The sequence below is a fragment of the Lynx canadensis genome, chromosome D2 (genome assembly GCF_007474595.2).
Source record: "Lynx canadensis isolate LIC74 chromosome D2, mLynCan4.pri.v2, whole genome shotgun sequence".
In the NCBI taxonomy this organism is placed as follows: Eukaryota; Metazoa; Chordata; class Mammalia; order Carnivora; family Felidae; genus Lynx; species Lynx canadensis.
Window position 1 is genome coordinate 66,417,833 of NC_044313.2, and position 19,096 is coordinate 66,436,928.

General features: G+C 35.7%; 1 protein-coding gene across 1 annotated transcript in view; it reads left to right on the forward strand.

Moving 5' to 3' along the window:
- FAM13C (family with sequence similarity 13 member C) overlaps window positions 1–19,096 on the forward strand; it is a 165,865-nt gene that overhangs the window by 75,254 nt on the left and 71,515 nt on the right. Inside the window, 1 exon segment of the mRNA XM_030335007.1 lies at window positions 1,546–1,613. Within this exon segment, the coding sequence (XP_030190867.1) occupies window positions 1,546–1,613 (68 nt within the window).

Below are 19,096 nucleotides of genomic sequence, written 5' to 3' on the forward strand. Positions count from 1 at the left end.
TCCTCAAGAGGGTTTCCCCCATTTGGAATAGAGCAATTGAGTATTTTCTGAATCCCTAAAATTACTGTGTTTGCAGATCAGGAAATTGATGAGGATAGGATGGGTGTGCCAGCAGTGTTCTTCCTCACTTTGTTTTCTCACTGAGTGGACTTTCCCTGAGCTCATTCTTGGACCATTAACCTTCTTTCACACTCAGGAGATACATGCTCATTTGTGGTGTAGTAGACATCAGTGAATCTTATATGATTTTGTTTTTTCATATCCTTACTTTTCTTATTTTAAGTAAATTGTTTGCACAGTTAGCAATGCCTTGGACTGAATAAATTTTGTAATCTTAATATTTTGAAGAAGAAATTATGCTTGTGGCATTTTCAAATGTGCATCATGACTTAAAGAAATCATTAATCTTATTGACCATTCAAAGGTCATGTATGCTTTCTTCAGGACTCAAATTGAAGTAGAATAATAGATATAAATAATTATGTCCCCAAATAAAGCTTTTTATAAATGACTTAATGGTGACTAAATATTTTATTAAGAGAGCAGGACTTTTTATAAGGATATTAACTATAATTTAATATGCTTATTATATAATATCATGCAAATTGTTGTAGAAAAACTTGAATGTTATGTAACAAATACTATTGGATTATAACATTGACAAATCATGATTTGGAATTTAGCATCGGTCAGTAGTGAAGTTTTGCTTTTTTGTATTTAAACTAAAAAAATGATTCAGAGTAGATTTGCCTTATTTTATTAGAAACTATGTAGTGGCAGAACCTAGCTTCACAATGTTACCCAGAAATTGCTATGTTTTTTGTGTTAGTAAAAAGACAGCATGAAATTTTCAAATGCTGTCTTCAGTGAACAAATGGTATCTTTCTGTAGTGACTGTATCAGATCTATCTGATCACATAAGACTTTTTTTGAATGAATGAAAAATATTGAATTTGTATTAGGTACTCAAGATTCAGCAGTGTAGAGAATGGACAAAATCACTAACTCCTTGGAGCTTACCTTTTAATGTGGAAATGCAAACAAACAGATTACTTTCAGATAGTGATAAGTGCTAAGCAGAAAATTAAGGACAGTGTGATAGTGATTACTTCTAGTCAGGGACATCAGGAAGTCTTATTGGGAGGTGACATCACAACTGAACTGATGTTTACATGCTGAGAAGAGTCTGTTTATGAAGATCTTGGGGAGAACAGTTTGGGACAAGTGTGAAGGTTTGAATGGAAACCAGCACTATGTGTTCAAGAAACCAAGGGAAGGCCAAAAGAGCCTGGAGTGTAAGGAACAGGATATGAGTGTTGGGAAGTGGGATCAGGCAGGCTGGCAGAATTTAAGCACTGATATAATATATAATAATAATAATGTGTTGTACACTATTATAAGGAGTTTGGATTTTATTCCATGGTCAGTGGGACACCACTGAGGGTTTTGAACAAGGGTACAGCCAGATCTGTAGCTGCCAGCTTCAAATTGTACATTGTTGAAAAGTTTCTTTTCAATGGAAATACGTTTTCTTTGTATTTATAGAATCGACCAGAGGGCTACCATTTGGTCAAAGGACACTTTTGAGACTCGGCAAGAGTTAAATGAGGTAGGTGTCATCATTATTAGTTCTATGAACATGAATTAGCTAATCATGAAATGTATTATTCTTTTTCCTAGTATAAGGAATTCTTTCTGATTAAAACTTTAAGTGTTTTTACTCTTAAGTGAATTTGTTTTCCTGTAGCTCTTTGGATAATGTTTTTCCTCATTCTGGAGCAAATATATTTAAAATATTATCTGCAAGATTGCTCACTGTATCTTGGACATAAACCAAGTCCAGTAGTCATTAAAAAATTTTTTTTAACGTTTATTCATTTTTGAGAGACACAGAGAGATGGAGCATAAGCGGGGGAGGAGCAAAGAGAGAGAGAGAGAGGGAGAGAGAAACAGAATGTGAAGCAGGCTCCAGGCTCTGAGCCATCAGCCCATTGCCCAATGTGGGGCTCGAACTCACTGACTGGGGGATCATGACCTGAGTTGAAGTCAGATGTCCAACCGACTGAGCCACCCAAGCTCCAGTGGTCATTTTATTACACTCTTTTCAACTTTGCATTAGGATTGTATAATCATGGCTATGGCAGTTCCATTTGTAGAATTTTCTCTTAATTTTATTCTCCCTCTATTTCTAATGGCAAATATAATCATGCTTACTATTTATCCATGGAGTATAATATAGTTTGGTGTTTTGCAGTAGGTCTTCTTAGTATGCTTTGAAACACTGAAGTCCTGTTTTCCACTCCAAATGGTTTCTCACCAAACCAGACATCACTATGTTAATGTTTGTTCTAAATTTTCTTTGAAATAGATAATTTAATCCTCCTGCTGGAAATCAATATAACGTAATTAGGATCCGTTATTCTGAATGCCTTGGCTTAAGGCCTTGGTTTGAAATACCGTCTAGTTTCCCTGCCCTCATTTTATAATTAAGGAGCAGTGGGTGGTATATCTGATTAGGACTACAGCAAAAGGAATGAAAAGACTGGATGCTCAGATGCCAGGAAGAGATGATGGACTTGAGGCATACTGTTTATAAGTCATTTGAAGATTGATCTTTTCTCCCCCTCCAAGAAAAAGGTAATTAGCTAAATTTAGGGGATTTTCTTTTTCTTTTTTTTTTACTTTAGAATTTGGCAGAAATGAATAGACAAAGGTAAACTAGATGGTTGATTAAATTAAGTTAGATAAATAACTAAAGTTGTGGAAAATGACCTAAAGTTAACAACATAGAACACTGCTTGTTATTTATTTGTGCATAGAGACAGCCTTCACATTCCACAATCTCACTCATGGTAACAAGAGTGACAAAGAGTTTAAGAAAAAAGAGGCAAGAGCCTGAATCAATGAATGCATTGTCAACAAGTAAAATGCTAGCTATAAAGAAGCCTTGATTTGTTTTGACATAAGTGAGTAGAAAAATGAAGTGATTGTAAGAGTCAACTTGTGATAGGTTCAAGTATTTGCGAGGAGAAACTCAGATTTATAAGCTGGAAATCCATGAGAATGCTGAGATTACTTGGGCATTCAAAATCACAGCTGTAAAAGCTCTATTTGAAATTTGTTTTCCTGTATCGTTTGCTGTATTGTCTGGGCAAATTTCATGAAATGTGCCAATTCACTGCTCTGGGATTAGAGGGTGCAAGAGCATTGAATGGAGTCATGATTTCAAAAGAGGGGCAACACCCTATTTTAAATGTGTGCTCTTCCATGATAAGGTGGTGCTGCTGATCTACCCTGGTGATAAGATTCAGTGTGTGTTCAAAGTGGTTTTGTTCCAGTCAGGGGGCCAAACTATGTGGGGTATGTACAGATCCACATCCTTTCATGCAGTTTCTGTTGGTGACTGAATTTGGGGGCCAGAGGAAACCTTAGAACAAACTTGAATAGAGACAGTATGAGTGGATCCAAGCCCATGCAGGGAGAGTTAATATCATTGAAGGAGACATCCTACAGAGTGGAAATATATTTAACTGGGTTTTCCCCAGCATTTTCCAAATGTATGGAAAACCAAATTATTTTATGGAAGAAGTCCATAACATAACATTTCTTTAGGCAACAGAGTCCTGTGGAACACAGGTGGGAAATGCTGCTTTAGTATTTTTTAAAATTTTTTATGTTTATTTTTGAGAGAGAGTGAGAGAGCACAAGTGGGGGAGGGGAAGATTGAGAGGGAGACACAGAATCTGAAGCAGGCTCCAGGCTCTGAGCTGTCAGCACAGAGCCCAACGCAAGCTCAAACCCACGAGCCATGACATCATGACCTGAGCGAAGTCAGACGCTTAACCTGACTGAGCCATCAGGCACCTCTAGTATTTTTAATTGAAATGGAAAATATATATAGAATAGTGTGTATATCCCAAATGTACAGCTGGATAAATTCTCATAAAGTGTGTAACTAGCACCTAGATTAAGAACACTATTATTAGCATCCCAGACACCCCTTAGTAATTCCTTCCATTCACTACTCTCCAATTAGGATAACTATTCTTCAGACTGAAATAAATTTGTTTTTGTCTATTATTGAGCTTTTCACAACTGCACTGTATGTACTTTTTGTGTCTGGTTCATTTACTCAGTATTGTGCTTCTGAGATTCATACATATTTAGGTATGTAGTTTAAGTTTTCATTCTCCTTGCTGTAACCCATTGTATGTTTTTTTCCTCTAGTTTTTGACTATTATGATAAGTTGTTACTGAGACTATTTTTTTTTTAATGAGTTTGGTTTGGTCTCTGAACAAGTGACTTTTTATACAAGTATTCCTTCCATCTGTAAATAGAAATACAAGGTGGAATTTTTGTTATGTGAGCTCTCTTCATGCTCTTGTTTCTTTCTTGTATTTATTTACCACTGCCCCCTTCTGTACCACACACATACAGCTATCTAGTTTTGTGAAAAGAACCCACCAGTTCTGTATCTGTTTTCCTTCTTCATCCCAATTGCAAATCTAAAGTCAAAAGCGTTTCTTGAGTTTCATGAGAAGATGGTCCACAAATATTTTCCAGACATTTCCATAGACCCTAAAGTTTTATATATAATATATATTGAAGGAGACATCCTATAGAGTGTAAATACATTTAACTGGTTATATATATATATATATATATATATATATATATGATAAAAATTTTAAGATGCTACGTATGTGCTTTATTTATATTTTCCCCAAATTTCATCTGGCAATTTACTTCTACTTTTTGAACTTTTTAATTATACTTTCTCTGTCACAGATAGATGGGGCTCAGCTATATTTTGGTTCCAGAACTGGTACTTGACCCAAGGTGTCCTTTACTCAGTGATACATGGTGTGATAAATCTACATATAAGCATCTGTCTCTGGGTGTATTCCCCTACTTTCCCAGTGAACTGGAAAACTCACTCACTTATTATTCCAGTGGCATGAATATAGATTGATTGTAGCTAGTCTCATTTTTGTTAAGTGAGTCTCAAGCTACTAGTCTTTGACCTTGGGTCTCTGATAAGACTTGTATCTTCATCCTATGAGTTTTAGTATCTCTGAGACTATGGACAGGCGTTATAGCTGAAAAACTGAGTAAGTCTCCCTGTTGCCATTGACCTGGACTGTCAGATTCTTCATCTGTAAGACATCAAGAGGTTTTATTTTTTTGGAGTCTTCTGGATCCTGCTTGGAAAGTATTCTAGACTTGAGATCTATCCACTACCCATGTCTCATCCATCTTAATCCTGGTTTTAATTCTTCCTCCATGTCCATATAATTGACAAGCACTCAGTAGATCAAAAAATTGAAGGATAAAATGAGAACAAATATTGTTTTCCTTCTCTACATATTACTAAATCCTCTTCCTGGTTGGCTTCAGTTCCAATTAGAAAATAGCAGATGCATAAAGAAAACTAATGGATCTCCCTTCCCTGAGAAAGCATGCCATATTGTGTCTTCAAACGACTTTTTTCTATTATAGACCACAGATAATAACAGCATCACATCAACTTATTTTAGTTTTTCATTTGGAAAATTGAGGCAGGAAGTAGTTTTTTTAAATTTTTAAAAAATGTTTATTTATTTATTGAAGGAGAGAGAGGTAGAGTGTGAGTAGGGGAGGGGTAGAGAGAGAGGGAGACACAGAATCCAAAGCAGGCTCCAGGCTCTGAGCTGTCAGCACAGAGCCTGACGTGGGGCTCAAATTCATGAACTGTGAGATCATGACCTGAGCAAAGTCAGACACTTAACTGACTGAGCCACCCAGGCACTCTGGCAATAAGTTTGGATTGGGTTAACTTAAGAGCCCTTTCAGTTTTAACATTTATGATTCTCTCCCCCTCCAACCCCCATTTTATTCATTTTCCCAATGCTTGAAGGCCTAGTTTGGGGAGCATATATTAGATCTTCTCTGTTCCTTTCTTTCCTTTCCTTCTTTCTTTCACCATAAATTGGCTTTCTTCAGTGATATGCTTGGATTCCTTTCCCTTGTTTTTGCATATCTATTACTATATTTGATTTGTGGTTACCGTTAGGTTTGTATGTGACATCTGCATATAGCAGTCTATATTAAGTTGATGGTCACTTAAGTTTGAACCCATTCTTTACTTCTCTCCTCCATGTTTTAGGTATATGGTGTCATACTTTACATCCTTTTATTTGTGAGTCCCTTGACTAAACATTTATGGATATACTTATTTTTATTGCTTTTGTACCTCCTACTTTTCTTACACTTATGCTCTTTCCATACACAGAGTCCCCTTTCACATTTCTTGTAGGGCTGTTTTAGTGATCATAAACTCCTTTAGCTTTTGGTTTTCTGAGAAACTCTTATCTCTCCTTCTATTCAGAATGATTAGCCTTTCTGGATAGAATATTCTTGACTGAAGATTTTTACCATTCAGCACTTTGAATATACCATGCCACTCTCTTCTGGCCTGTGAAGTTTTTGCTGAAAAATCTGCTGATAGCCTTTTGGGGTTTCCCTTGTATGTAACTGTCTTCTTTTGTCTTGCTACTTTTAAAATTCTCTGTTTATAACTACTCTTTACCATCCTTAATTACTATGTGTCTTGATGTGGACCTCCTTGGGTTGATTTTGTTGGGGGCTCTCTGTGCATATCTGGATCTGGATATCGGTTTTTTCTCCAGATTAGGGAGATTTTCAGCTATTATTTCTTCAAACAAATTTTCCACTCCCCTTTCTCTCTCTTTTTCTTCTGAGATCCCATGATGTGACTGTTATTGCACTGATGGAATTGCCTGAGTTCCCTAAATCTATTCTTATTTGCATAATTCTTTTTCTCTCATCTGCTCAGCTTGATTACTTTCCATTTCTCTGTCCTCCAGATCACTAATTCATTCTTCTGCTTCTTCTAGCCTGCTATTTATTCCACCTATTGTATTTTGAATTTATTGAGTTCATCTCTGATCAGTTCTTTTTTATTTTCTATCTCTTTGTTAAGGATCTCACTGAGGTACTCCACTCTTCATAAGTCCAGTGAGTATCTTTATGACCATTACTTTAAATTCTCTAGCAGGCATATTACTTACCTCCATTTAGCTTCAGTCTCTTACTGTGGTTTGGTCCTGTTCTTTCATTTGGGACATATTCCTCTGTCTCCTTATTTTGTCTAACTTCCTGTGGCTTTTTCTCTGTGTTAGGAAAGTTATCTGTCTCCTGCTCTTGAAAATAGTGGGTGGAGTGTGCATTTTTAACAAGAGAGTACTTGCCCTTTTCCAGAAGCGATGCAGCCATTGTTGAGACTGGGCCAGCTGGGGCCACTGCAAAATGTGCAAGGGTTGGGTCAGTGCAGTGCCCATAAATTTTACATGATGGCCCTCTTCCACAGGGGACATGCCATTGCTGCCAGGACCAGTGCCAGCTAGAGCCTGATCCACAAAGTGCACATGGACAGGGCACTCAGTTTTAACAAAGTGTGTGTATCCTTATAGGAGGTGACCTGCCAACACTGCAGCTCAGTCAAAGCCTTGCAAAGCATGCTGTCTGGAGACATGTTGTTGGTAAGGTTGCACCAGTCTTCTAGGAAAGAGGACTCACAGTCCAGGACTGAGGCAGGCCAGGCTGGAGGGGGAAGGGGCCTAGTGTACGCAAAGTTAGGTAGGCAAATGTTGGCAGCACTGCCCTGGTTCCCACAGATGGCCATGTGTTTATCCTGGGAACAGGGGAGGGAAACTGGCACCTGCTAGCTCTTGTTCCTAGACGGAGTCTTCTAGCAACTTCTGTACTCTGGAACTGCAGTAGTAAATATCTCTTCCCTCCCATATGCCCTGGGCATTTTTCAAACTGCTGCTTCTATCCTATAATTTTCCATGGGCTATTTGTTGTGCATCTCTTTAAGGGTAGGACTCAGTTTTCTGTTGCCCTCTTGGCTCTCTCAAAGCTGAGCCTGCTGATTTTTAAAGTTCCAGGCTTTAAGCCCTGCTAGTTGGTAAGAACTCACAAAATTTTCGGCCCCTCTGGTTTTCAAGTTAATGTTATAGGTATTTGTTTTCCCCCATGGCAGGCTCCCTGGTGTGAGCATCTGTTTCTCTTCTCCCTCCATATCTGTGGCTCCCTTCTATAGGCAGCCACAGGCTTGTTTAACACCCCACTATGTTTGTGCCCTTCTTACCCCCTTCCATGTGACCTTTTTACTACATTTAGTTGTGAAGTTTGTTTGCCAGTTTTGGGATCATTTCCTGGGCTATTTACATGATAATGTAAGTGTCTAGTATCTGTAGGGTGAGGTGAACTAGGGTCCTTCTACTCTCCAATCGTCCCTGGAAGGTCCTCTGGGGAGGGAAAACAATAAAAAAGTGTTATAAAAAATGCCATAATCACTTAATTTAATTATTTAGAAATTTTGGTACAAGAATAAGAGATGCTACATGATCAAAGGTGAAGAATTGAGGTCAATTTAGCTGAAATAGTACAGCCTAAGGAACATACTGAAATTCTAGTCAATTTGGACTTTCTGCCATTATACTTGCCTAACCCAGTTTCTGTTATCATCTTACAGAAGGAAATGGGTCCACTTCAAAAATGTCCATGACTTCTGTGCTCAGGAAAAAGTGTTTTATTTTCTTATCTGATAAATACTTTGAAGGTATTCTGCACTTAACTTGTGGATAAAGCAAGTTTCTGCTGAGTGAATAAGAGTTTGTTTCTATTTCACTTTTTGCCTGGAATTCCAAGGTCCTAGAGGTAAGGCAGTACAAGCCAATGGGCATGAAAGAAAAATTGACTTTAATTGCTCTTACGTGGATTCCTTATTCCTTTCCCTCTGAGGCTTGTTGGCTATAAACATATCTTACACTGTCATGGGCCAATGTAGAGTTAACCTCTCTAGGCCTAAGGAACCAGTTTATAAATCTGAAGAAAAAAATCTTGCATTGGTTAATGTTTACCACAAAGATATATGTTAAGCACAAAGAAGCAGCTATTCAACATTGGAATTAGAAAACAATACATGCCACTTAGTCTTTTGCCCACCAATAAGCCCTACAACTTTATCTGAGAATTTCAAGGTAAGTAAGTCTTAAAGGGTAATTGAGGGAAATATTTCCAGCTTTTTCTGTTGTCCCCAGAATCAAACTTGGAGACATATAATTCCTACCAAGTAAGGAAGTCAAGTGAAATGACTGACTGTTAAAGCACAGAAGAAATATAAACCTTAATATAATTAAAATACTAGAATAAGTTTATGTATAGGAAAAGTTAGAAAAAGATGGAAGATATGGAGGAATGTTCTTAGACAGTCTTGAGATCCTGGAAGTTTAAGGCAACCTGCTGAGATGCCAGCCATGGCTAAATGGAGTTGACATTATGCTTGAAGGGGCTGAGGAATTATGGGGACATATATTAGCATGGCTATCATTCTGACATTGAAGTAACTGAATATAAAAGGGGCCTCTTATGGAAAGGAAGAAACTAACCCAAATGAAAATCAATGAAGCATGTATATCCAGATCATGGGATGTATTTATAGGAGAAAAGAAATTGATAACTAATAGTAAATGTCAAAATGGTAATGTTAATATAACCTTTGTACCCTATTTAGCTCTTTCTAACTCTGTGAAGTGGAGAGTAGGAAAAGGAAATGCCCTCTGAAAGTAGAGAAAATTCTAGTCACATTATGTCAACTTTTCTAATTGAAAGAATAGTCACACTGGCTATGCCATTTTACCTGGTAACCAGTAAAACCTAGTATATCTGAAAGAAACCAACAATCACAAGTTCTTTGATACCATATTGGACTCCTTTTATGAGTCCTTACAAAAAGAGTGTAATAGAATCTTTTTAATGCAATAAATATTCTGAAGTGCGGTACTATTCTGAAGATTCCATCAGAAGACCACTGAGTTTACAGAATAGAGTTGGAATAATTTAGGTGTTAATTGACTGTACAGGGCATCCTAGAGATGTGTTCTATACCTATGGCTGCTTTGAAGTTTAGTTTTGACCTTATCAAAAATAGCTGGGACATTTCTAGATTTGTTTGTGGTATCATCACTCTCAGTGACTGGCAAAAAACTAGAGGAAGAAAAAAAATGCCCAAAGTGCAATTGGATTCAGTCTTGTCTTGTGCTACGGCCTGACTGAGGTTCTACCATAAAGATACAATATCTTTAGGAGTGCCATTGGAATTTTCAAGAAGGGTCTGTGTTATAAGAAACAAGTGTAATAAATTGTTCACATGCAGCAAATGTTCCATAATGACCTAACATCAATAATAAGTTCTTATTTCACAAAGTGGACATCTATTTTACATAGCTTGCCGTGAAAGAGATCATTTATCTACCAGAAACCAGTATGAAAAATTCACAATTCTTTTACATCAGTACTGTTGTTACTCTTTGTTTGTTGAGTTAATGCTAGTCAAAATAACTCGACATTAGCCTCAACATTAAAGATACCTGCCTCTTTACAGTCTATGAAGAATCCTTTAATACTTTAATTTTATTAAAAGTAGACCAATTTTCACATTTGTAGTGCTCCTTCCTGAGCCTATATGCATGTGTCTATATGTGTGTCTCCATACAAATAATTTAATTGTCTTTTTATTACCATCCAAAGGTTAGTATATAGATATTTTGGCCTCAAGTTGTATCAGACCTCAAGGTGGTACTTACTGTTTCATTTGAAATGTTTCTCCCTCAAAATTGTTTTAATTTTGAGAAAATAATATAATAAGAGGCTGCTTTAGGCCTTTGATACTCTTCAGTTAGCTGAATGGTATTATTTCTGAAGGAATAATAATCAGCTGTATTTTTCTATTAAAATGCAAATCTAGACTATAGGGGTTGGCCATAGTTCAGAATTAATTGAATATTTTCCTCTTTTTTATCTTTTTTTCAAGTATCTGGGATTTTTTTTCCTTGTGGCTTAAAGTCAATTCAACATGGCTTTAATATTAACAGCAATTTTATTGCCTTACACAGTGGGAACTTTAGGATCAGGATAGGCTCCATGCATGGCTAGATCCAGGGATTAAAAAACTTGTCATGTAGATGGCATCTCTTTCCATCTCTTATCTCTGCTTTCCTATACTGCCTGTATTTTTAGATTGACCTCTCTCTAGGGACATTATTCTTACAGCTAGCAATTCCAGTGTATATTAGTTTTTTATTACTGTGTATCAAATTAACAAAAGCTTACTGGTTTGAAGGCCTATTTATTAGCTCCATAGTTATGTAGGTCATAAATCTGGGTGGATTCACTTGGATTCTCTGCTCAAGTTTCATAAAACTGAAATGAAGCATTGGCTACAATAGGTTCTTATCTGGAGATTCTGAAGAAGTTTCATGTCCAAGTTCATTCAGGTTGTTGCTTGAATTTACTTTTTCAGGGTTGTAGGATTATGGTCCCTGCTTCCATGCTAATCATCAGCTGAGGGCAGCTTTCAGATTTTAGAGGTTACCTGCATTCCTTCTCACATGACTGCCTTCATCACTGAGCACCCAACAGCAACAGCACACCCAAATCCTTCTGTGCTTCAAATTTCTCTGATGTTGTCTTTTTGCTGCCAGCTGGAAGAAACTACCTGCCTTAAAGGGCTCACCTGATTGGGTGATAATCTCTATATCTTTGGTCAACTGAGTTAAGATTTAATTAAATCTGCAAAATCCCTCATAGCAGCACCCAGATTAGTATTTGAATAATGAGGGTACATGAATCTTGGGCATTCACAGAGTAAAAGGGTAGAAAGTCCTAACTTCAGTTTCATTTATGTAGGGTTGGGGCATGGAGCTTCTGGCTGAACCAGTCACTATGACCTTGAGGTATGGAATTAACTGATTGGCTAGATGTAGACTATATTTCCCACTTAGATCTTGGAGTGCTGTCATCAGACGGTGTATAAATGGATGCTGGACTGCATAATACTCGTCTCTGAAACATGGTATCCAATGTATTTTCCTGTGTGCTGGACTACTTAAGGATGTCATTTGGAAATTTTTTGGTATGGTTTTCTGAGTTGAGATAAAGTGACCTTGCTTCCTTACAAGGTTTCTTCCTCAGCTGGCACAGTGTCCTATTATCATTTAATTTCAGACAATTTCTTGTCGGTTGTCAATGAGGACATCCTGTAGCAACATGTTCTTAGTTGCAGTTGCATGAACGACACAGCAAAGAAACTCAGAACAGTTTCCAGGCTGGTTTAATCTGTCCTGCCATTCAGAGGCAACAATCCAGCCTGGCTTTTTGTTTCTGGGAGAATCAGATCTAAGGTCCTCACTCTCAGGAGAATCCTTAGATGCTGGCAGAAAAGGCAGAAACTATGCAACAATTGCCTATATTCTTCCTCATCTGAGAATTAAAAAACTACAGAGGTGTGAGCTGAGCAGAGGAGTTGTGGTAACCCCTACCATAGCTGATAGACCTGTGTTTGCCATTTGTCTACTGGCCTTCCCCATCTGCCACACTCCACTAGAGTTTTGTCCCATTGGCTCCTGCTCTTTCTTCTGCTGTACTCTCATGATTCTTCTCCTTGTTGCTCATTCGTTCGTTTAATTCTCTTCATACTATTAGTTTTTTGCTCTCTCATGGAAAACTAGAGTAGGCTGCATCTACTGCAGTGACTCTCAGGTGTGCTGTAGTTTTTACTGCTTCATAGAAAAAAAAAAGAAAGAAAAAAAAAAAAACCAAGAACAATGCAGTGAGTTTTTCCATAAAGCTGGATGCTTTTATTAGAGATTGGTCTTTTATTTAAAGATTGGTCTAAAATTTCCCATTTTCTGATGAAATGATGGGAAGGGTTTATTGTTTATTTGTTTTCCCACATGCTCTTACTTGGCAGGATATAAAGCTGACAGCTATATATATATATATATATATATATTATATATATATATATTCCCTGACCCCTAATAGCTTTAAAAAATATTTCTGCTCGTTCTAAGACTGAAATTTTGCCTTAAAGCTATGACTTTTTGAATATTTTCTCTAAGGAGTATTCTTTCTTTTAACAGTGCTTATTAGAAGCAACTATATACCCAGCTCTGGATCTGGTACTAGAATGGAGTGTGGGAGCTGCGGTAGAAGAATGAAATTTGTAATCTCCACTTCCCCGGGAGATAGAATACACATCAACTTAATATCCTATAGTCTGGCCTTGCTAGTGTTGGTATATTTGATTTTTTAAGATATTATTGGCTTTCTTAGGCTATAAAAATCAGATTTTAAAACAGGTAGATGATTTTTTTTTTGGGTTTCTAAAAAAATTCATATTTGAGGAAATAACTAATACTTTCCAGTGTGACCTGCCACCTTTAAGGCATAGATAGGTAGTGTATTTCATCTGACATGTGATTTTATGATTTTTTAGTGGAATAGTTATTGATCTCTAATATTTCATTGAATTTTAGAAATTGAAGTGGTTAAGGTAGTGGCATCAGGAAAAACAAGGGGCCTAAAAGCCCAGCATAGTTGTATGGTTTTGGCCCAGGACACAGAATAAGCCAGTGTAGATTTATGATTAAAAGCTCCTATGGGGCCAGTACTGTGCCATGTTTTACTGAGGTTAGTTTTCTTCTTTTTTTTAATTGAACTATAATGGACATCAGCATTATAGTAGTTTCAGATGTACAATGTAATTATTTGGCACTTGTACACCCTAAAAAATGTTCATCACAGTGATGTAGTCTGGTTACCATAAAAAGTTACAAAAATTTGTTTCTTGTGATGACAACTTTTCAGGATACATCTCCCAGCAACCTTCAAATATGCACTACAGTACAGTCTGGCTATAGTCACTATGCTGCACCCTGCATCTCCATAACCCATTAATTTCACAACTGGGAGTCTGTACCTTCTGATCCCCTTCAGCCATTTTGCTCACCCCTAAATCCCCCAACAGAGTGGCAACCCCACTCTGTTCTCCCTATCAATTAGTTTGTTTTCTTTGTAGATTTCACATGTAAGTGAGATCATATGGTATTTATCTGACTTATTTCACTTGAATAATACTTTCAAGGGCCATCTATGTGTTGCAATTTCATTTTCATTCATCATTCATTTTGTGTTTTAATTCCAGTGTAGTCAACAGACAGTGTAGTATTAGTTTCAGTTGTATAAAACAGTGATTCAACAATTTCATGTATTACTCAGAACTCATCAAGATAAGTGTATTCTTGATGGATATATAGGCTCTTTCGATAATTTTACTATTGTTGAGAGTGCTGCTGTAAACATTAGGGTACATGTGCCCCTATGCATCATCACTCCTATATCCCTTGGGTAAATTCCTAGCAGTGAATGGGTAAAGAAGAAGTGGTTTATATATACAATGGAATACTACTTGGCAATGAGAAAGAATGAAATCCTGCCATTTGCAGCAACGTGGATGGGACTGGAGGGTTCACTTGTGCTAAGTGAAATAAATCACTGAGAGAAAGACAGATGTATCATATGTTTTCATTCATATGTGGATCTTGAGAAACTTAACAGAAAACCATGGGGGAACGGAAGGAGGAATAAAAAGTTACAGAGAGGGAGGGAGGCAAATACAGAAAACAAACTGAGGGTTGATGCGGGGTGGGGGAAAGGGGAAAGTGGGGTGATGAGCATTGAGGACGGCACTTGTTGGGATGAGCACTGGGTGTTGTATGGAAGCCCAATTTGACAATTAAATAGATTACTATTAAACTAGATGATAGATAGATAAGTGTTATTCTTATTCTCAAGATTTTATTCTTTTTATGTCTGAGTGGTATTCCATATTTGGTCTATACACATAACCATATCTCCTTTATCCTTTCATTTATTGATAGAAACTTAGTTGTTTTCACACTGTCAGCTATAAATTAATCCTGCAATGAATATAGGAGGTGCACATATCTTTTTGAATTGTGTTTTCATTATCTTTGAGGGAATACCCGGAAGTGGAATTTCTGGATCATATGGTATTTCTGCCTTTAATTTTTTGAGGAACCTGCTTATCATTTCCATAGGAATTCACATTCTCACCAACAGTGCATGATGGTTCCCTTTTCTCCACATCCTCACCAAACGTTAGTTCTTGTCTTTTTGATAACAGGTATTCTAATGGGGGTGAGGTGATATCTTATTGTGGTTTTGATTTGCATTTGCCTGATGATTAGTGATGTTCACCATGTTTCATATGTCTATTAGCCATCAGTATGTCTTATCTGGAAAAAAAAAGTCTATTCAGATCTTCTGCTCATTTTCAATTAGTTTTTTTTTTTTGCAATTGAGTTTTATCAGTTCTTTATATATTTTAGATATTAACCCCTTATCAGATTTTATTTGCAAATATTTTCTCCATTCAGTAAGTTGCCTTTTTATGTTCACCAGAGATACTGGCATATAGGTTTTCCTCTTTTGTAGTGTCTTTTTCTGGCTTTGATATCAAGGTAATGCTGGCTTTGTTGGTTTCCTCTGCTCTGCAGAAGTGTTTCAGTTAGATATAATCCTACTTGTTTATTTTTGCTTTCAATTGCGTGCAGGAGGGCTCCTCTTTCTCTGTATCATTGTCAACACATTTCTTTGTGACACTAGCCATACTAAATTGTGTTTTGATTTGCATTTCTCTGATGATTAGTGATGTCAATCATCTTTTCATGTGTCTGTTGGTCATCTGTATGTCTTCAGAAAAATGTCTATTAAGATCCTTTACTTATTTTTAATTGGATTATTTGGTTTTTTTGGTGTTGAGTTGTGTAAGTTTGTTATATATATTGGATATATATATTAGATATATCATTTGCAAATATCTTCTCCCCATTCACTAGGTTGCCTTTTTGTTCATTGATTGTTTTATTTGCTGTGCAAAATCTTTTTATTTTGGTATAGTCACAATAGTTTATTTTTGTGTTTTCCCTATCATGAGAAAACATATCCATAATATGTTTGCTAAGGCTGATGTCTAATAAATTACTATTGCTTTTTGGAAGTTTTTGATTACTGATTAATTTCATTACTAGTAATCTATTCAGATTTTCTGTAGGTATTGTATGGTTTCAGGTCTCCACAAGAACTTTTAATCCATTTTCAGTTTTATTTTTGTGTATGGTATATGAAAGCAGCAATTTTCATTCTTTTGCATGTAGCTGCCCATTTTTTTCCAATACCATTTATTGAAAAGACTGTCTTTCCCCCATTATTATTTAATCCTTTGTTTTAAAAATAATTGACACTATAGGTGGGGTTTTTTTGTTTGTTTTTTTTTGTTTTATTTTGTTTGTTTTGCTCTCTATCCTGTTTCTTTGATCTATGTGTCTATTTTTGTGCTAGTACCATACCATTTTGATTACTATAACATTGTAGTATACCTTGATATTTTTGTATTGTGATGCCTCCAGCCATGTTCTTTCTCAAGATTGCATTCATTATTTGATGTCTTTTACTGGTTACATACAATTTAGGATAATTTTTTTCCAGTTTCTGTGAAAAAATGCCATTGGATTTTGATAGGATTGCAATGAATCTGTAGATTGCTTTGGGTAGTATGGGCCTTTTAATGATATTATTTCTTCCAATCCATGAGCTTGGTATATCTTTTCATTTGTTTGTGCCATCTTCAGATTCTCTCATCAGTGTCTTATAAGTTTTCTGGGTATAGATTTTTCACTTCCTTGGTTCAATTTATTTCTAGGTACTTCATTCTTTATTGTGCAGTTGTGATGGAATTGTTTTCTTTATTTTCCTTTTTGCTACTTTGTTATCAGTGTATGGAAATGCAACAGATATCTGTATATTAATCTTGTAGCCTACAATTTTGCTGAATTAATTTATCAGTTCTAAAAGTTTTTGGTGGAATATTCTGTATATATGCAGTATTATGTCATCTGTAAATAGTGATAATTTTCCTTACTGATTTAGATGCTTTTTATTTCTTTTCCTTGTCTAATTGCTGTGGCTAGAATTTTAAGTATGTTGTTGAATAAAACTGATAGGTAACCATGGACATTCTTGTCTTTTTCCTAATCTTAGAGGCAAAGCTTTCAGTTTTTCACCACTGAGTATGATATTAGCTGTGATTTCTAAAAGTAGGGCCTTTATTGTATTGAGATATTTTCTTCTAAACTCACTTTGTGGAGTTTTTATCATGAATGGATATTGTATTTTGTCAAATGCTTTTTCTGTATCTATTAAGGTGATCATATGGTTTTTATTCTTTGTCTTGTTAATGTGATGTATCACACTGATAGATTTCCAAATACCAAAGTACGTTTATAATCCTTGTATTGCTGCAGCATCAGTTGTTATTTTTGCTTCATTTCTGATTTTATGTATTTGAGTCCTATTGCTCCTTCTCTCAATGGCTCTGGCTAATAGTTTATGAATTTTGTTTATCTTTTCAAAAACCAGTTCTTGGTATAATTGATCTTTTCTATTTTTTTTGCCACTATTTCATTTATTTCGGCAGTAATCTTTATTATTTCCTTCTACCTGCTTTTAGCTTTGTTTTCATTTTTCTAGTTCTTTTAGGTATAAGGTTAGTTCATTTTTTTGAGATTTTTTTTTGTTTTTTTTGAGGTAGGTTATATTCCTATAGTCTTCCCTCTTAGAACTGCTTTTGCTGTGTTCCAAAGATTTTGAACTATTGTTTTCATTTTTATTTTTCTTCATATAGATTTTGATTTCCTATTTGATTTCTTGGTTGAACCATTAGTTGTTTAGTAGCATGTTGTTTAGCCTCCATGTATTGTGGTTTTTCCACATTTTTTCTTGAAATGGATTTCCAATTGTATACCATTATGAATGGAATGATGCATGATATGATTTCAGTCTTCTTAAATTTACTGAGACTTTTTGGTTTGTGGCCTAACATGTTATCTATCCTGGAGAACATTCCATGTGCACTTGAAAGCAATGTGTATTCTTCTACTTTTTGGTGGAATGTTTTGCATATATCTGTTAGGTTCATCTGGTGTAATATGTTGTTCAAAGTCACTGTTTACTTGTTTTATCCGCTGATGTAAGTGGAATGTTAAAGTTCCCTATTATCATTGTATTCCTGTCTATTTCTTCCTTTCTGTCTGTTAATATTTGCTTTATGTATTTAGGTGCTTCTATATTGGGGCATATATATTTATATCCTCTTGTTTGATTAATCATTTTATCATTATGCAGTGCCCTTCTTTGTCTCTTGCTATAGTCTTTGTTTTAACACTTATTTTGTCTAATAGAAGTATTGCTACTTGACATTTGTTTTTGCTTCATTTGCATGATATTTTTCCAACCTTTCACTTTCAGTCTTCATGTGTCTTTAGGTCTCAAGTGAGTCTCTTGTAGGAAGCATATAGATGGATCTTGTTTTATTTATTTATTTATTTATTTATTTATTTATTTATTATATTTTATGTATACAGTCACCCTATGTCTTTTGATTGGAGCATTTAGTCCATTCACATTTAAAGTAATTATTTGGTAGGTATATATACTATTGCCATCTTGTTCATTATTTTCCAGTTCTTCTTTGCTCTCTCCCCTTGTGGCTTGTAGGCTTCTTTTACTGTTATGTTTGGATTCCTTATTTCTTTTGTGTATCTATTATAGGTTTTTGATTTGTGGTTACCACTGGGTTTTTATACAACATCTTATGTGTACAGCATATATTAATTTGATTGTTACATAAGTTTGAATGCTTTTTAAAAGCACTAAATTTTTACTCTTCCCTCTGCCTTTTATGTATATGATATAATTTTACATATCTTTATTTTTTGTATTCTTGAACTATCTTTTGTAGATATTATTGTTTTACTACTTTTATGTTTTAACCTCCATACTGGCTTTGTAAATGACTAATCTACTACCTTTACTATATGCTTGCTTCTACTCGTAAATTTTTTTTCCTTTTATAGTTTTCCTCTAGTGATGGCCTTTTTCTTTCCACTTAAAGAATTTCCTTTAATATTTCTTGTAATGATGATTTAGTGGTAATGCACTCCAATCTTTGTCTGGGAAACTCTGGGAAATCCTTCTATTGGGAATGATAATCTTGCTGGGTACAGCATTCTTAGTTTTAGGTACTTTCCTTTCAGCACTTTGAATATATCATGCTGCTCCCTTCTGGATTACAGTTTCTCCTGAAAAATCAGTTGATAGCCTTAT